This window comes from Scophthalmus maximus, chromosome 3 (assembly GCF_022379125.1).
Source record: "Scophthalmus maximus strain ysfricsl-2021 chromosome 3, ASM2237912v1, whole genome shotgun sequence".
Lineage (NCBI taxonomy): Eukaryota > Metazoa > Chordata > Actinopteri > Pleuronectiformes > Scophthalmidae > Scophthalmus > Scophthalmus maximus.
Genome location: NC_061517.1, coordinates 572,828 through 592,021, shown reverse-complemented (window position 1 = coordinate 592,021; position 19,194 = coordinate 572,828). Strand labels below are relative to the sequence as shown.

Genomic DNA, 19,194 nt, shown 5'->3' with positions numbered 1-19,194 from the left:
GAAAGGAACGAGTCGACCTGTCCTGAACAATTCTAAACCTTTATTTTTCTAACAAGAGTGAAAAGAAACAAAGGCAACATTAAAATGAAAAGTTTATACACAAACTCACGACAACTGTGTGTCTGCAATATCAATAATAATATTAATAATAATAATAATAATTTGAACCCAGAAAACAAAATAATCTGTGACAAAGTGAGTTACAGTGAAGTTACCTTAATCTGAAAAGAGAGAGAATGAGGGAGGAGAAGAAGAACAGACGGAGTCAAAAGGAAAAGAGCTTAAAAAATAAAAGGTGGAGGAAAGAGGAGGTGAGAGAACCGAGAGGTACAGGTATCCATTTTGGGAAAGTAGCACCAAAAACATTAATGCCTGTTTATAACACTTCCCCAAAATTTACTCAGATTATTCCAAAAAATGCATATCCCCTGGAAACGGCATCAAACACAGGAGATTCAATACAACTAAAAAAATACAAGTGTAACCACGGCGCTGTTCTACGATCAGCTGCTGGACCTCCGCGTCGGAACGCCACCGTCTGAACAAGACAATCGGAACATTACGTCTGAAGTAACGTAGCTTATCCAACAGACTCTTAATACAAGTGGGATAACGTGAGCACACTGACCGACCTCCGAGACAAAGTCTAGACCTACGTTCTGACCCACATCGGCCCGACAGTCTCAACATGTTCACAGGGAGGAGGAGGATGAGGAGGAGGAGGAGGACGACGAGGAGGACGAGGACGAGGAGGACGAGGAGGAGGAGGACGAGGAGGACGAGGAGGTCTGGGTCGGAACAAAGAGAGGCGTCTGAGTCATGGATGAAGACGAAGGAGTGTAGAAGAAGATTCGTCGTCGCTCTGTGATGGATGAGAGGGGTGTGGGGGGAGGGGGGGGATGTCCTGCATTTTTCTATAGGTTGACACTGTTTTCTGGCACAGAAAGCTCCGCCCCTTCTGCTCCTCCAACCAATCGGGTTACACACAGAGCTCCGGCGTCGACTGCATCACAAAATCTGTCAAAGGAACAAAACAAAAAACGTTTTCACAAATTTACAGAAAATCAAAAGAACAAACTTTTTTTTAAGAAAAACTTGAATAAAAAATGTTCTAATCTGTTTATTCATAAATATCTTTGAAATCTTCTATCTTTTAATATTTAATTTTTCTATATTTTATCTGTATCCTTCTCTCATCTCATTTGTTATTTATTTTCTATTTACATGCCTTTGGTGTGTCCTCATTCTAAATTTATGAGATTTACAACAGCATTTCATCAGTTCTTACATAAAGTTGTTTGCTGTGTAGGTGTTCTGTTTTTTTTTTCTGCGGGGCAGTTAAGTGGGGGGAGGGTCTGTGGCTGAGGGGGCAGGTAAGTGGGGGGAGGGGCGGTTACGTCTGGGTGGGTGTGAACTAGGTGGGGGGAGGGGCTGTGGATGAGGGGGCAGGTAAGTGGGGGAGGGGTAGTTACCTCTGGGTGGGTGTGGGCAGGTTGGTGGGGGGAGGGGCTGTGGCTGAGGGGGCAGGTTTTCTTTGACTCTGAGGCGTCCAGTGACCTTTCACCTGCCCCCTCCCCCCCGCCACCCCTGTGACCCTTCCTCTTCCGTTTCGAGTCCTTGACTCGGCTTCGGCTGCTTCGTCTCTGCTCCTCCAGCTCGATCTGAGGAAGACGAAGATGAGATGAAACTATAAATACAAACTTATTTCTGAATCAAAAACCGAGACAACAATTTTCATTAGGATGACGGTAAAGAAAAATAAATGAAATCCAATAATCTCTTCACCGACCTGAATGAGTGTGTGCAGAGTTTCTCTGGGTGGGAGGGAGAACGCCTGGAGAACCCGGTGGATGACGTGCGTCTGGTCCAGAGACACTTCCAGCAGATCTCCCTCCAGCTGCAGCTGCTCCAGCTGGACCCAGGTCTCCTGGGACAGATCCACCACCTGCCCCTTCAGAACCGGCAGCAGGGGCAGCAGAGAGCTCACACCTGCAGAGACGAGGGTCAGAGAGACGAGGGTCAGAGAGACGAGGGTCAGAGACGAGGGTCAGAGAGACGAGGGTCAGAGACGAGGGTCAGAGACGAGGGTCAGAGAGACGAAGGTCAGAGAGACAAGGGTCAGAGACGAGGGTCAGAGACGAGGGTCAGAGAGACGAAGGTCAGAGAGACAAGGGTCAGAGACGAGGGTCAGAGACGAGGGTCAGAGAGACAAGGGTCAGAGACGAGGGTCAGAGAGACGAAGGTCAGAGACGAGGGTCAGAGAGACGAGGGTCAGAGAGACGAGGGTCAGAGAGACGAAGGTCAGAGAGACGAAGGTCAGAGAGACGAGGGTCAGAGAGACGAGGGTCAGAGAGACGAAGGTCAGAGAGACGAAGGTCAGAGAGACGAGGGTCCGAGACGAGGGTCAGAGAGACGAGGGTCCGAGACGAGGGTCAGAGAGACGAGGGTCAGAGAGACGAGGGTCCGAGACGAGGGTCAGAGAGACGCGGGTCAGAGAGACGAGGGTCAGAGAGACGCGGGTCAGAGAGACGAGGGTCAGAGAGACGAGGGTCAGAGAGACGAAGGTCAGAGAGACGAAGGTCAGAGAGACGAGGGTCCGAGACGAGGGTCAGAGAGACGAGGGTCCGAGACGAGGGTCAGTGAGACGAAGGTCAGAGAGACGAGGGTCAGAGAGACGAAGGTCAGAGAGACGAGGGTCAGAGACGAGGGTCAGAGACGAGGGTCAGAGAGACGAAGGTCAGAGAGACAAGGGTCAGAGACGAGGGTCAGAGACGAGGGTCAGAGACGAGGGTCAGAGAGACGAAGGTCAGAGAGACAAGGGTCAGAGACGAGGGTCAGAGACGAGGGTCAGAGAGACGAGGGTCAGAGAGACGAAGGTCAGAGAGACAAGGGTCAGAGACGAGGGTCAGAGACGAGGGTCAGAGAGACAAGGGTCAGAGACGAGGGTCAGAGAGACGAAGGTCAGAGAGAAGAGGGTCAGAGACGAAGGTCACAGACGAGGGTCAGACACATCTGCTCGTGGGAGTGAAGGACGTTTAGAGACGAACTCACTGACTCACCTGTAACATTCCCCTTTCTGCTGACGCCGTTTTCACATCCAGCCTGTTGGACACAAGTTATAAAATGATTAGATTAGTCTGTATATATTTTAATAATGAACCAGAGAAAGAATAACATTGTTTGACCTGAGTGCCGTTAGTTTCCTTGGTTTTCTTCTTGGGTGAGTTATCGTCCGTCAGGTCGATGACTCCGTCTTCTCCTTCTCCACCCTCCGAGTCGGACAGAACGATGACGGAGCTCCTCTCCGTCTCCTTTCCCACTCCCTCTTCCCGTTTCTCTGCCGCGTCACGACGGAGTGTCTCTTTGAGTTCCTGTAGCGTCTGAAGCGCCCGCTGCAGCTCGGGCGTCTCCAGCGCCTCTTTGGCTCGGCCCTGCCAGGTGATGGCCCGTTCTGTGAGGCACTGCAGGGCCTCGCCCTCTGGCAGACGCACCGGCAGCCTCTGCAGGGCCACGAGCAGCGCCAGGATGGTCTCCAGGCGCGGACGCCGCGACCGCTGGCACCGCGGACACAAGAAGCGTGAGTCCCAGTCCCACCAGCAGAGTGGGTTAGTCGGCGCTCCAGAGGCGGGGAGCAGGGAGGGGAATGGAACGCAGCCACCGTGGAACCAGTCCTTACAGAGGTGGCAGCGGAGCTGCGGGGCGCGAGGCGGCGCGGCGCACACACACACCGACTGAGCAGAGGAGCCGCCGCCATTCTCCTTCACAGAGTTCTCTGAGCGGCCGGACGAGTCTGTCTCCATGCGGTCGTCCCACCTCCCGTTCTCCTTGTTCTCCTTGTGACCCGCGGCGCGAAGTCCAGATTTACACATGTTGGATTTTTGTAGCCTCAGCAGCGCCTCCTTCTCCTGGTGCTCGCCTTCCTTGAACGCCACCACCTGGTGACAAGGCGAACATCAGGTGTTTAGACATCGCAGAGCGATTATAAAAACACAGACAGAGACGTGATCGGTGAAACTCACGATGGCTGCCGGATCCCTCAGGTCCTGAGCCGAGAGGCCCAGAGTGTTGGTGTCAGAGTCTTCTAATAAATCGTCCAACGCCTCTGTCCCGTCTCGACGCTCTCGCCTCTTTGCACACGGACATAAGACCTGCAACGACAAACACTGGAGTCAAACTTCTGCTCCCGTGATGGATTCCTTAGTCAGAGTGATAACAGGTTGTGTTTTTCACCTCCAGCAGACTGTGCTGGCTGCTCTTCTTCAGGAAGGTCTTGGTGGCCTTGTCCCTCCAGGAGTGGGCGCTGGCCACCTGCAGCTCCAGCTGCCTCAGCTCCTCCATGAAGACGGGCAGGTCCCTCCCGATGGCCACCAACCCCTCCAGGTCGTCCAGACACGGGTAGTGCTCCCCGTTCTGCAACAGACGCGAGGCACGGTGGGTTTTACATCTGAAGTCAATTCAATTGAGCCACAAGAAGAGAGAAAACTGGGATTAAGTTTTTTTTACCTGGATTTCCTCCAGGTCCGTGACCCAGGCCCGTGCTCGTGTGAGGCAGCACTGCAGAGCCAGGATGTTGGGAAGCTTGACGGGGATGAGCTGGGCCTCGTTCACTATCGCCTCCAGGGTGGAGAGAGGGTGTTTCTGCCTGGAAGTATTTGAAGAAACAGGATCTACAGGTTGTGAAATCCGTACATTCCCTGCCGCAGGTGAACAACAGAGAACCACACGTGACGTGTCAGACGTACCTCTGCTCTAGGCAGATCTGAGCCTTCTCCTCCCAACGCTCTGCGATGGTGAGCAGCTCCTGAAGCTCCGCCATGGCAGTTTCCACGGAGACGCTCTGGGGCACGTTGCAGCCCGCTTGCATCAGGTTCCTCAGCACGTCCAGCGTCACCTCCTGCCGGCCGCCTCCCTCCGTGCCCAGGGTGCACCTCACCTCTGCCAGCCAGTGGCCCTGCTCCTTCAGGCCTCGGAGAGAATCGCACTCCGGCACCACGACGGGCAGCTTGCCGCCCTCGTCCAACAGCGTCTGCAGCTGCTCGGGCGGCGGAGAGTCCCTCCTCCAGTCCCGGTCACTGACCAGGGCCTGAGCCTGGCGCTGGAAATCCTCCACCGTCTGAAGAACCGCCTGGAAGATCACAAGTTGAAGAGGTCAAATGTAGGTCTTTTATAATTGTATAGAATTAAAAATAAAAGCTTGTTTGTTTAGTGAGTAACTTCTCACCTGCACTTCCTCCAGCTTCATCATCACACAGGGCAGATTGTTCATCGTCTCCACCAAAGACTTCAGCTCGGCCAGACTCATCTTATTCTCCCTGAAAGACGACGAGATGTCAGAACATGAAGCTGAACACAGAGTGAACGTGATCGGCGTTGTGTTTCCTTCCTACCGTGTCGTTGAGTCATCGAGGAGCTCGCCACTCGTCTGCCGGCAGCGCTCGATGTCTTTAAGAACTTTGTTGAGTTTCCGGAGAAGTTCGTTGTCTGGAAACTTCTTTTCTGCCGCTTCGGTCTTCAGCGTCTCCAGGTCATCAATACCTGCAAATTCAAGAAGTTTTTGAGTCTCGCAATGTTCTATTAAATTCACAACGTGATGTTGAAACCATGTGGAAGGGATTTCATTTCTCACCTATCTTGTTTCCCTCTTCTTGCTCCAGAGCTTCTTTCACTCTGTTGGCCCACGAATCAAAAGACTCCGATCGGACCTTCAATCGGTGCAGCATGGCCAACAACTCATCCAGGGTGTATCTGTACCTGAGACGTGACACGATGACAAAAAAACATGGATTCAATAAAACTGAAAATTACACTGTGACACATTATATCATGCAGAGTAGCCTGGCGTAGACAAACTGATACTCAAAAGCATAGTAGTCTGGAACCTCTCAGTTCATTTTTGATTTCCAAGAGGCATTGTCATGTGACGTCTGTTGAGTGTGGTGTTGTCAACATTTAAAAATATCAGGTAATTTTAGTCAAATGCTTGTTCATCTGCGGCAGGATTAAGTGATTTCCTTCCCTAACTCTGGAGGGAAATCCCTTCCCATTGGAGGAGACCCAAACAGTCTGAGAGAGCATTTCCCAGAATCCACCTGGGTCCCGGGCTCTGACACAGAGCTACACAAACAGGTGAATACCTGAGGTAGAGTTTTTCCGTGGGGCAGTTGCACAGATCCTGAGTGTGGTAGAGACACACCAGGCGCTCGGGGCACTTGGAACAGGCCAGAGCCGAGAGGAAACACGTGGTCTTGCATTTATCACATTGTCTCTCGTCGTCAGGCAGCAGCTCGAATGCCTCACGCTCAGCCTCTGTGATGCCCTGTGAAAAAAACACACGTTACACAAATTATTATTATTATTCACTTACACAGATAAGATGAATGAATATTTAAGTTCCACTACAGTATCTCACCCTCTCCATCAGACCCTTCCGAAGCTTCCTCTCCTCCTGAACGATGATGAACATCTCCCGGTGCGTAGCCGCAGCCAGGTTCAGATCCAGTTTCTCGGGGCTGGCGGCCATTTTACAGGTGAGCTCCTCGTGGGAGAAGACACAATATCTCCGGAGGCGTCGGTAGTGCTCGATACAGGAGCGGCCAGCAGGAAGCTGAGAGAGAGAGAGAGAGAGAGAGAGGGGCGAATATCATCATCTGAACGATGTGACACAACGACCTGAGACAGACGGACGCAGACGAACAGACTCACCCAGTCCGCAGTGCAGAAGTTCACCGCTTCTGCAAAGTTGTAACCCTGGTTGAAGCCGCTGTGATAGGCTCTGGGGAAGGTTATGACGAACTCACCAGCGCACTGGTTGGTGCGCACGACCTGCAGATCAGAAACAAGGAGGTGGTGAGAAAAGCTTTTAAAACTTAAATCATATTTCTGCCACGTGCATGTGTGTGTGTGTGTACGTGTGTCAGCGAGACGGACCGGGACACCGTGAGACATGAGGATGTTGGGGTTCATGATGGTGACGAGTTGGTGCAGCAGGTCGGGCTGGAACTCAAACAGCTCTGGCGTCAGCTTCTTCATCACCTCCTCCAGTCGTTCCGCGGCCACAGAGGGAACTCCGTACCACGTCTTGGGTTCTCCCCTGGAGATGACGGACACATGGGAACAGAGAGACGGTCGAGGTTCGTTATTACCTGCTCAGATAATCTCAGCTCCAAAACACAACAAGCAGCAGCATTCTGTACCAGTGCAGGTAGTTGATGGAGTAGCTCCAGTGATCCTCGATGTGCCAGCAGAAGGCGGAGAACACCATGCCGACGTACAGCCACGGCACCTTCATACCGGAGATGTCTCCGTTGATGTGGCACAGGAGCGACTGTTCCAGCACCGGCATCACATTCAGGTTCCAGCCACTGCGAGCATATTCCTGACAAACGAGGAGAGAGGGAGACAAAGTTCTGAGCCATTCTCAACGTTTCCATACGTTTATTTATTCGTGGCCATTGCCACAATGATAACACTGACCGTCAAATATTGTTTCCCTCACAACACTTCCTGTTCCATAGAGAGTGGGGAAGTGAGATCTGATCTCAGGTTGAACGTCACCACCAGGTCTGATCAGTCATATATTGAATCTGAGTAGGACCTGGTTGGTGGTTGCTTTGTGCACATTATAATTTATTTTATAAATGTACCTGTGGAGGACTTGAGGTAGTTTTCATCTTGTGAACTAAAGCTCTCACTCATTTCATGTCCAGAGCAGAAAACAACAATGTCCTGAACAAACCTCCTCTTCCTTTGTGAGCTTCCTCTGACCGTTGTTCATCGGGAAACCACTGCCAAACTCTTTGGAGTGTATGTCGGCTCCGTACTCAACGGTCACGTCTTCCTCGATGCTGCCGACCAGCCTCCAGAACTCCCTCTCCACCAACTCAGTGGGAACCATCTGCACCGGAGAACAAGAGTCACTCACGTCATCAGCTGTAAGAGCAGAGACAAGCTTCGTAACGAACAGGTGAAGCTGCTCTTACATGGACCGGCATGTTGAAGTAATCTGCTTTGAAGGCGTCGGCCATTTCCCCAAAGCTCTGCAGAGTGTACTCGCGTGTCGCTTGTTCAAAGCCAAACGCTTCTGCCGGCTTCTTGCATTCCTGAGTGAGAAAATCCAACAGACAACGTGTTGTGCGTTCGGAAGAAACCAAACAGAGTGTTCCTTGAATATTACAGTCACAGAGGAGCAATAATAAACCTCCTCACTTACCTCTGCCACACACTTGGGACATCGCCAGTTGCCTTTGGGGGCGTCGGTGAGTGGGGGCAGGAGACAGTAGATGTGGTAGTTATCATCACAGCCGTCACACAGCAGCAGTTTCTCATCGTCGTCTCCGCGACCACACATCCGACACACAAAGGAATCCACCTTTAGAAAAAAGAGAGAAGTAGAAACTGTAGGTTCCAGAGGTTTGAGACGGAGTCGTGACGGTGAAGATAAATAAACAGATAAATAAAATCATTTGACCTGATATGGAGATTTATAATAAACATGAGCAACTCGTCATTCTTCTCGTCTACTTACACACTGCGGGTTGTTGAGGTTGCGTCGGAGCCTCATGGTCATCTTGGTGCAAGGTTTATCTGCATCATTTTCCTCCTCCTCAGTGCCTTTGCCATTCTCTGGTTCTTCTTTCTTCACCTCTGTTTTGACGGTGATGCTGGCTGGTGCCGGCGGCGGACTGGATGTTTCCCCTTCGCTCAGCTTCTCCTGAGGCTCCGGCGGCTCAGCTTTGACTGAGGCGTCAGTGGGCGCCGCCGACACGTCCTCTTTGATGGTAACAGTCTGAGGCAGCTCGTCTGAAACAACAAGAGCATTCGACTCTGTCATATCTTTACAGAGTTATATTTATCTAAACTGATAAAAAAGTCAATGCCCACAATTTATTCCATTTTTTTTTTATTTACTTGCTTCGTTAGTTGCTTCTCAATGTTTCTCCTCGTTACTGATGACAAACTAAGATTCCTTTAAAGGAAACACGTTCTGCTTGTTCAGTTTTTCTCTTTACTCCAGTGAGTTTATGTTTTTTGTGAATGTGCAAACTTAAAAAGCAGAAAGTAAAGGGAGCTCCTCCCTCCGACAGGAAACACTGACGCTCCTAATCGCCTTGTCAGTCGTCCTGACGATACTTGGTGACATCACCATTTTTACGGAAGGGCATAAAGCCAGCCCCCGACAAAACCAGGTACAGTGAGAGCAGAGGCCTACACGCGCTGGAAGCGGCTGACCAATAACAGAGTGGACCAGATGGCCAATCAGAGGAGACTGGTCTTCACTGGGAGGGAGGGGCCTGAAACTGATGTTTCCTGATCATTAGAGCATTTAACCTGAACACAAACAACATGTCAACTTTAACTGTACGTGTCTAAGAAGTTGGTAAACTGAGGTTTTGACCGCTCACCTTTCTTCCTCATGCCTTTATACCTGGCGACCAGACCGAGCCCCATCATCTTGGGCCCTGCGCCGTAGATCTGCAGCTTCTTCAACTCTGGGTTCTTCTCGATGTCTTCCTCTGTCGGTTCAGGCTGGAGGAGAGAAAACATCTTCGTCAACGAGGGAAAGACGGACGAAAATTACACTCAAACCACAAGCACACAGAGCGAAGCAGGTGGAGGCCAAACGCAGAACAACAGTCGGAACATCAGAGCAGAGCATCAGGGTTGTTGTAATACTGTACGTAAGACAGGAAGGAAATGTAAAACACAGGGAAAGTTCAAAGGTTAAGATCCAACACCAACACACACGCACAACCACCAGCTGGAGCAACCATTTGGTAGAGATAGAGATACAGTGAGAGATAGTGAGATACAATTAGAGATAGAGATACAGTTAGAGATAGAGATACAGTGAGATGGTTAGAGATAGAGTTAGAGATACAGTGAGATACAGTTAGAGATAGAGATACAGTTAGAGATAGAGATACAGTGAGATAGTTAGAGATAGAGTTAGAGATACAGTGAGATACAGTTAGAGATAGAGATACAGTTAGAGATAGAGATACAGTGAGAGATAGTGAGATACAATTAGAGATAGAGATACAGTTAGAGATAGAGATACAGTGAGATGCAGATACAATTAGAGATAGAGATACAGTGAGATACAGTTAGAGATAGAGATACAGTTAGAGATAGAGATACAGTTAGAGATAGAGATACAGTTAGAGATAGAGATACAGTGAGAGATAGTGAGATACAATTAGAGATAGAGATACAGTGAGATACAGTTAGAGATACAGTGAGATACAGTTAGAGATAGAGATACAGTGAGATACAGTAAGAGATACAGTGAGATACAGTAAGAGATAGAGATACAGTGAGAGATAGTGAGATACAATTAGAGATAGAGATACAGTTAGAGATAGAGATACAGTTAGAGATAGAGATACAGTGAGATGCAGATACAATTAGAGATAGAGATACAGTGAGATACAGTTAGAGATAGAGATACAGTGAGATACAGTTAGAGATAGAGATACAGTTAGAGATAGAGATACAGTTAGAGATAGAGATACAGTGAGAGATAGTGAGATACAATTAGAGATAGAGATACAGTGAGATACAGTTAGAGATACAGTGAGATACAGTTAGAGATAGAGATACAGTGAGATACAGTAAGAGATACAGTGAGATACAGTAAGAGATAGAGATACAGTGAGAGATAGTGAGATACAATTAGAGATAGAGATACAGTTAGAGATAGAGATACAGTGAGATACAGTTAGAGATAGAGTTAGAGATACAGTGAGATACAGTTAGAGATAGAGATACAGTTAGAGATAGAGATACAGTGAGAGATAGTGAGATACAATTAGAGATAGAGATACAGTTAGAGATAGAGATACAGTGAGATACAGATACAATTAGAGATAGAGATACAGTGAGATACAGTTAGAGATAGAGATACAGTGAGATACAGTTAGAGATAGAGATACAGTGAGATACAGTTAGAGATAGAGATACAGTTAGAGATAGAGATACAGTGAGATACAGTTAGAGATAGAGATACAGTGAGATACAGTTAGAGATAGAGATACAGTTAGATACAGTTAGTGTCGGATGACTAGGATTCCAGTTTGTATCAAATCTGGGTTAGTTTTCTTTGTTGGTTTGGATAAGTGAACCTGGTAATTTATACTACATCATCACAGTCATGTTTTGGAAATACTAAGATAAAAATAAAAACATAATTCAATAATTCGTATTTTTTTCCTTTCATGCCAAACATGTCGTTACACTGTAAAGTTTCTCTGCAGTTTCCCTTTGGAAATAAAAATCTCAATTCTGCAACATCATTTTAAATATTCTGTCATTTACAAAGGGATATGTTGAAACGTTTCATAGTATATTTAATTTAGCTTTTAGCAATGCACAGAAATGGATTGTAATTAAAAACATTTAGTCAGTTGTTTCCTCCATCCATCCATCGTCTACCGCTTTATCCATTTAAGGGTCACGGGGGGGCTGGAGCCAATCCCAGCTGACATTGGGCGAGAGGCGGGGTTCACCCTGGACAGGTCCCAGCCTATCACAGGGCCACATACAGAGACAAACAACCATTCACTCTCCCATTCACACCTATGCTCAATTTAGAGTCTCCAATGAACCTGACCCCATTCTGCATGTGTCTGGACTGTGGGAGGAAGATGGAGAACCCGGAGAGAACCCACGCATACAACGGGAGAACATGCAAACTCCCAGTTGTTTCCTGTTCCTGTCAAAAACTGGGTAATAGTAATGTTACATCACAGTTGATACTCACTGTGAATAAACACTGCTGTTTGCATAATCAAAGATTTAAAATGGTTGTGAGGCTTTTACATTGTCACACTGTCTCACGTTCTCGTGGCCTCATCCTCCTGCTGCTGGTTGGTCTCAGACTCAACAATAATTCAACCAGTTTTCATTCAGTCAATTAATCTCCAGCATCACAATCCATTAGTTTGTTTCCAACACGTTCACTGAATTTGATTATTGAATTATTTGTATGTGGTAATCAAATGTCAGTTTCACTATTATCTGTTAACATCTGGCCACAGCTCGTCAGACGTGACTGCACTCAGGTGTCGACTTCACTTTCAGTTGAACTAAAAAAGAACAAATAGCAGAACAACATTCACAGAAGTTCCATCTCTGAACCGTTTCTCTAAAGACATCTAGACCGATATCATGACTGAGCCTTTCTCAGAATCTATACCAGTGTTTGCTGATATGAAAACTTATTGTACAGAATAAACAATGCAGAAAAGATGTATACATTTTGTGTGAAAATATGTTTATTTTCTTAATTCACCTCATTTAACTGTATTTGTTTATGCTTATAAAAGCATCTTACGAATATTGTCAAAGTTCTTTTGTCCTTTATGACATATTTATATAGCAGCTGATAAATCAATATCGGAAATCTTTTGGCTCCTTAATATTGGAATCTTCCCCCAAAACTCTGACTCATGAGACTCTGGAAGTTTAGTTTAGTGCTTATCACCGTTCTTCATCTTCTGGGATCATAAACAAGTATGACCTGTATATGACCTGTTTATGATCCATGTTTTTACGACTCCCAATAATGAATACCCTCTGTCATCAGACTGGTTCTGAGATGAAACCTACAAGGTTCTTCTGTCCGAGTTCACCCAAAGAGAATATGCAGACACACGATTAGCTGCTGAAGTGAGGAGACAAGGCCAAACAGCAAAAGACAGACAGGCAGAATGACAGACACACAGAGAGACAGACGGCAGACAGACAGACAGCCCAGCAGCACGACCACAACTACAGAAAGTGCGTGAGTGAAAGAGCAAAAGCTCAAGTGCTCATCAACCAAACATCCAGATTAGAAACACGTTTGGTTTCTTCTAGAGCCTCCAGTGAACTTGGCATGGAATCTAAAACTGCCTACATTCATCAATTTAACTTATTTTTAATGTATAATAAACTAAATAAAAACAAGGCTGTGAAATGCCTTTGTCTAACATCAGACTTCCAGCTCCCATTTTGATAACAGATCTGGAGGCTGAAGAACAAACCTCTTGTATGAAAAAGAGAATTCTTTCTCTCTTTGTTCATTGTTCGGTCGAGAGATCAAAGTGCCGTATCATGGCAACATGTCTGCAACAGTCATGTGACCACCTCTGACACGTCAGGAGTTAATGGGAACGTTTTAGTGGTTAGTTCAAATAAAAGAGGCAGAGAGAGAATGGGGGGGCAGAGGGTGAGAGCTGATGGGCAGGAGAGGCAGTACCGCAGAGATGAGTGGAGAACCAGTGGAGAGAGGATGAGGGGTCAGATCCTCTGGACCCTGCAGGGGGAGACAACAACAGCAACAATAAACTAAGACAAGAGAGGAAGAGGGAGATGAGAGAGGAAGAGGGGGAGAACAGAGCCGGTGGTGGGAGGAAACATCACTGGTACACGTTACGAGACATGGGTCATATTAGATGTTGGCTATTATTATTAAGTCCACTAGTAAACTCTGTGGATCGAGATACTAACTTTTTTTTTTGCATTTTAGGGAAGTCAAGTGAAGTTTTTCATCTTTTAAGATTCGTATTGTTTTCACATCAGTCTGACAGAAATGTATGTTGTCAGAAAAGTATTGATACATTTCAATGTCTTCTGCTTCAAGTTGAAAAATTTAAGGTACATTAAATTCTACATGGAAAAACATGAAGCAGCACGTTGCCACTAACTGAAGTTCTGCTGGAGCACAAACATGTTTATATGAAATGGGGGCAGATCTGAAACAAAAATTAAATGAGGATCTTTTGGGGAATTCTGCGTTTGTGATTTAGTGATTCTGAAAACTCAGTTTGGTATCGTGATGCAGGACGACGGACCTGCGACACCTCGACCCTGCTGAGCTCTCATTCCTCTTCTAATGTAAAAATTGTATAATTTTAAATGTCATTATTATCCTGGATCCAACACTGGATCCTTTTCCAGGTTATCACAACTGGATACTTCAAATCTGCTGAACCATTAATTCTACAAGCTTCCTTCATATGTTATTTAATGCACTGAATTGTTATATTACTTAAAATAACTTGGTTACTTTTTAAGCGTCAATCATCTGATGACAGACTCAGTTATGTATCTAATTATTTAGCATATAAGTAGATATGCTAAACAAAAAAATGAAGTCCAGCATAAAAAATGAAAAACTGAAAAATCCACTTTCAAGCACAACATATTAAAAAGTATGATGAGGAGCAGGAGGGTCAATAAAAACCTTGAGGGGGGAAAGTGAAGCTTGTATGTAACAAGCATGAGATGACAGACCGTCGGCCGGTCAAGACATTTTGCCATTTACTGGCAAAAAGAAATATCAAGTGAAAACTTGTGGCTCATGACATGAACAGCCTGATGGAAGAAAGCGGAAGAAACAAAGCAGATAACAAAAGAAGCCGTGAAGCAGAATGAAGCGAAGCAGCAGGACAACGGAGCAGCAGCCGGGATGAATCACACGGACCTTCACTACAGTGGAACATGGATCAGAACACTCAGTTACACACCAGACGTCGTCTTCATACACACACACTGCGCGTACATGAGCGGCTTCACCTTTTATTAACCTCTAAGGATGAAAACTGTCACTGTTCACATGATTGACAGGCAGACATTTTCACTTCAGTCTTCTATGTTTGCTGTTTAGTCAAGACCACCTTCTCCTGTACGTGGTTTTAAATCCTGGGGGGAAAAATCTGAAGTTTTTCTTTTTCACTGTTGTCTGCTCACTCCCCTGGAAAACTGTTGGAATGACGAGTCACATTCCTTTGTTTTTACGTTTGACATTTCAACAACTGAAGGGGAATTTTATATTAAAATGAAGATTGATTTCAACACTTGAGGACAACGAACACAGGAGGTCACATCAGTCACAATGATTTTGATTTGATCACTGATGAAGCATTTATAGGTAAAGACAGAAAAACCTGCTAGTTTAATTCATTTGGGGATTCAAAATTCTCAATTTTAATATACTGGCTGAGAGGAAACTCCTCTTTGACAGATCAGATGCGACAAACCAATTTTTTGTGGCCTTGAAACGTTGCCATGTAAAGCAAAAATGATATTTTTCAGAAATTAATAAATTTCCTCTGCTTGACTTTGAGGCACATTTCAAAATGTCAGCCCAGAAACAAACCTATTTAAGTGACAAAGTACAGTTGAATGACGGACAGTTCTGTCACTCACGTCAGGCTGACATCGCTTCGCTCGGCGACCGTAGGTGCTGATCTTGGACGGCTGCACAGACTGTCGCAGGGGGATGGAGTGGGGCTTGTATTCTTTATCCACATCCTCACCGTCGTAGTGCTTCGGCTTGCAATGCTAGAAATGGCATGAGAAAGAGGTTTTTTTTACATGAAAACATGTCCACGCCGCTAAAGATTAACTCATTCTGAACAGAAACTCCAACAGGAGACAAGTAAACGTGTGATACCGGCAGGCTGGTGCCCGACTGGAACATTTCAAACGGGTAGACGATCCTTTCGTAGTGTGAGCGCAGCAGAGAACCGATGTTCTTGCCCGGCGGGTAGCCGAGCCTCTGGGCCACGCGAGCCCAGCGCCGCTCCTTACACACCATCTCAAACCCTCCTTCATCCGTCACAATCTGCAACACAAACATAGTTTTAGCGAAAACGTCTACTTCAAAAAAAAGACGTTTTTTCTGCGGAAGAACAATATTTCACATTCACCCTTGACAGGCCGAAGAGATCGAGGATGCGTCTCTCGATGTGTGGGATTTTCAACGAGGACGCCTGGATCTCCCAAAACCTGGCGATGCGGTCCAAATAATTCAGCTTCACTCTGGTCTCCGCCTGGAAACGAGACGCAGGAGCAAGATTATTACGACCAGTTAGTTCCATGAAGAACTTCAATGATCTGTTGAGGGAAATAAAAGAGGAACTTGCCTCCAACTCATTGAGCCTTTGGATGCGCGGGGTGAAGCGGAAGGTGTCGAGCTCCACGGAGAATGGCGGTTGCCAGTCCTGTAAAAGAGCAAAGACACACAATTAAACCTGTGAGCCTTTATGATTAAAAAATAAAATAAACACTTTCTTCCACCGTGGCGACCTCCATCATTCAGGGATCGTACTTAAAACAGCAAATGAACGAATGTACGTGGGAGATTAAGGTGATGGGCTGCAGAACTGAAGAGCAAGTGAAGTTCACACGATCTACAACTAAAGGTCAACTGAGGGAATTACAATCACTACACGAGCTTCATTAATCCTCTCCATCCTCTTTACTTCTGATGAACGTTTTATTCTGTTATGTAACTCTGTGTGTGTGTGTGTAAGTGTGTGTGTGTGTGTGTGTGTGTGTGTATGTGTGTGTGTGTGTGCATGTGTGTGTGTGTTCATCCCAGTTCATTTTGACATGATGCATGTAGATTCAAAAAAATAAAGATCTAAGTCAGATCATTTTATGCCATTTTTCGCACGTTAATATCGCGACAACAAAGAAAATGTGATTTATCGTTTGGCAGCAATGATTAAACATGACGTGTGATCACGGAGCATAAGACAACAGGCAAATTTCTTCACAACAAAATTCAAAGCATGCGCCAATATTTACCTGTGGAGGTCGAATTTTGCAGATTCCAGACTTCTCTGCGATTGGCCGAATCTTGGCGATGTAGCCCAGCGGATCCTGAAACTCCTCCCATGACGGCTCGAACACGGGACACTCCGGAGGAGCCACGAACTCTTCCCCTTCCATCGCCCTGACAACAGGAAGGTCCGACAATGCAAAATGTGTCAATAAACACTAGTGGAAGCCATTTTTTAAATATGAAAATCTAGATTTAATTTTGTAGACAACAACTTTGAACCTTTCTCTATGTTTTCATGACGTCCACACACAGTGGAGGTGGTGAGCAGACAAAGTAAATCCTCAGTAGCATCAGTAAATGTTCCTGACGACAGAAGACTGAAACTAATGATTTGTGGACGGATTCATTTTCTACAAATGCAAAGGAAAGTTCAGTAAGGGGACCAGTGTGTGACGGGATGAAGAGCAGACTACAGACTATAAACTAAAGGTTACTGCGTTTGTTTACTCTCGCCAAACCACTACTTCCTGGTCCGGTGCAGCTTCGTACAACTGCCAGCGTTACATGGTGTCATGGTTTTATCATTTTGCCCAACACTTTTTGTAATAGTCAACAACAGACAGATTCCCAGGAGGCTTTGTTCGTCAGAGTGGTCATTGATGAACCCCTCCCCCAACACCAGACACAACACCACCATGCTCCGGGGACTGGACCCAATGTGGGAAAGGAGCAAAACTTTTGACTTTCACAAGTTCCAATAAAAGGACAAACCATCAAATGATTTCAATACAGAAGTGATGTAACACGAGCACTTGAGCAATACGCATCGTGTACTTTGTATCTGTAAGCGTCGCAGAAGTCTCTTCTGTTTTGATAATGATACAAGTTCAGCTAACGTCAATCATCAGAACTCGATGTCTGCTTCACGGACAAACAATGGCCGAGGAGGCCGTGAACCCGGAGCTCCGGGAGGCCGTGAACGCATCACTCAGGTGAGCCAGTCGAGATCATAGAACCACTGATCCTCAACCACCGACCTCATCGACCGCCTCCATCACGTCGACGAGGTCGTTCACGAGAAACAGAAACACACGAGTCGTCCCCGACAACTGTTCGCTGCTAAACTTGGAACAAGTGTCGTTAAAACTGAGACCGAACCGGGTCAAATGTCCCGTGGCCCGCCGGGCAGCTCGGGCCGGACGTGTCCCCCTGTGGGTCGACGTCAGGTCCCACTCGTGTCCATTGTTCCTCCGATCACAGGCGATAACGTCGCTTCGGAGCTAACGTTAGCATCGAGGCCTCCGCTCGGTCTGAGGGGAACTGGCTGCTAGCATCGAGCTAACGTGAGGGGGGAGAGTGGATCACATCGACCGTCCTGCTCACAGCGACACCTCACACATCATATACACTCATGACGTGTGTGAGGAATCATATCCATATGCTGTTGTGTCAGCTGTTAGCATCACAGTGTCTCGCTGCGGTGACTGACCCGAAGACACCTCGATGTCCCGGGCTGTGACGCGGCTGGTGGCCGCTCTCCTGCCTCTGTTGTTGTGGGGCGGGTGCGGGTGGTGGTTGGCTAACGTCGGCCAGCGGTGCTCGCTCCGGTTGGCTAAGCTAAGCTAGCTAGCCAGCTAGCTACCGCTGCTAGCGAAGTTGACCGTGTTTCAGCCTCGCGTCTCCATCGGCTCCGTTCGGCCGAGCGACGCGGGTTCGGAGCCTCGGCGGGTTCGTTCAGCAGAGAACCGGAGTGTCGGACGTGTATCGGTTGTGTCGTTATCAATCATTCGTCGATCGCCACCATCACTCTCGTCAGGACATCCTATCTTTCTTGACGAGACGCCATCTTAGTTTTTTTTTTCTCACGACCGCAGCACAAGCTGAACTCTTCACGCCACGTCCGCCTCCTGCGTCACGTGCGTCACGTCTCCGCCCTGAAAGTAGTGCCCACGTACACCACTCATACGTCACGAGGTCCAGTTACAACACGATCAGCTGACTGTTTATAGATTATATCAGCAGACAACAAGCCTATTGCAGTATTCATATTACAATATTATATCTCATTTACTGACGATTCATCTGTCGATTATTTTCTCGATTAATCTTTATAGTTGATTGGTTCATTAAATGTCGATCGTGTTTCCCAAAACACCAACATGATGTTTCGTTTTGTCCACACACCAAAGATCTACAGTTCACTGTCACAGAGGAGCAAAGAAACCACAACATATTCATATTTAAGAAGTTGAAATCAGAGAATTATGACTTTTTTCCCCATAAATAATACTTGAACCGATTAATCGATTATCAATTTAGTAGTCGATTACTAATCGATTAACTTTTGCAGCTCTAATTTCAGTGTAACCCAAAACAATTTTACAAAACAAACAATACATGTTTATACTTTCCATGAACGAAAAAAGGAGCAGGAGAAGAGAACTCTCATATTGCCTCCCCCTTTCACATGAATAACGTAAATACAAATGGCCATTTTGTATTTACCCTTTTTTATTATTCCTTCATCATTATTATTATTACTGTCTAAACAGAACTGTAACTGACCCTCTATATTCACTATGTTTAGATCTTTCGGATATTTATAAATTTCATGTGTTTTCTAGATTTATATTCAAATTCAA

At 46.5% G+C, this 19,194-nt stretch overlaps 1 protein-coding gene across 3 annotated transcripts; it reads right to left on the bottom strand.

Annotated features, from left to right (window-relative positions):
• Positions 1-25: 25 nt before the first annotated feature.
• Positions 26-18,454, bottom strand: kdm5c (lysine (K)-specific demethylase 5C). 3 transcript variants are annotated; one of them, XM_035646106.2, is made up of 29 exons: positions 18,042-18,454; positions 16,576-16,723; positions 15,909-15,986; positions 15,693-15,815; positions 15,437-15,607; positions 15,190-15,324; positions 13,238-13,294; positions 9,402-9,525; positions 8,525-8,799; positions 8,210-8,368; positions 7,980-8,099; positions 7,736-7,894; positions 7,194-7,375; positions 6,928-7,090; positions 6,703-6,822; positions 6,410-6,604; positions 6,135-6,316; positions 5,627-5,751; positions 5,388-5,535; positions 5,222-5,312; positions 4,743-5,125; positions 4,504-4,642; positions 4,231-4,410; positions 4,020-4,148; positions 3,186-3,935; positions 3,060-3,102; positions 1,790-1,989; positions 1,473-1,661; positions 26-1,017 (listed from the first exon to the last, which is right to left on the bottom strand). In XM_035646106.2, exons 2-29 carry the CDS (start codon positions 16,717-16,719, stop codon positions 1,009-1,011), a joined length of 4,773 nt encoding a protein of 1,590 aa, XP_035501999.2. In that variant the 5' UTR covers positions 16,720-16,723; positions 18,042-18,454; the 3' UTR covers positions 26-1,008. The 3 variants fall into 3 exon arrangements, with proteins under 3 accessions (XP_035501999.2, XP_047186609.1, XP_047186610.1); XM_047330653.1 differs by lacking the exon at positions 18,042-18,454 and adding an exon at positions 16,832-16,915; XM_047330654.1 differs by lacking the exon at positions 13,238-13,294 and having other exon boundaries at positions 18,042-18,452.
• Positions 18,455-19,194: the final 740 nt, after the last annotated feature.

Bases quoted from the DNA above. Each gene is read 5' to 3' on its own strand.
- kdm5c (XM_035646106.2), bottom strand. From the start codon at position 16,719: ATGGAAGGGGAAGAGTTCGTGGCTCCTCCGGAGTGTCCCGTGTTCGAG. The intron at 15,608-15,692 runs GTGAATGTGAAA...TTTGTGTTGCAG, and splicing joins ATCTCTTCGGCCTGTCAAGG to ATTGTGACGGATGAAGGAGG. The intron at 6,823-6,927 runs GTCCGTCTCGCT...TCTGATCTGCAG, and splicing joins TCATGTCTCACGGTGTCCCG to GTCGTGCGCACCAACCAGTG.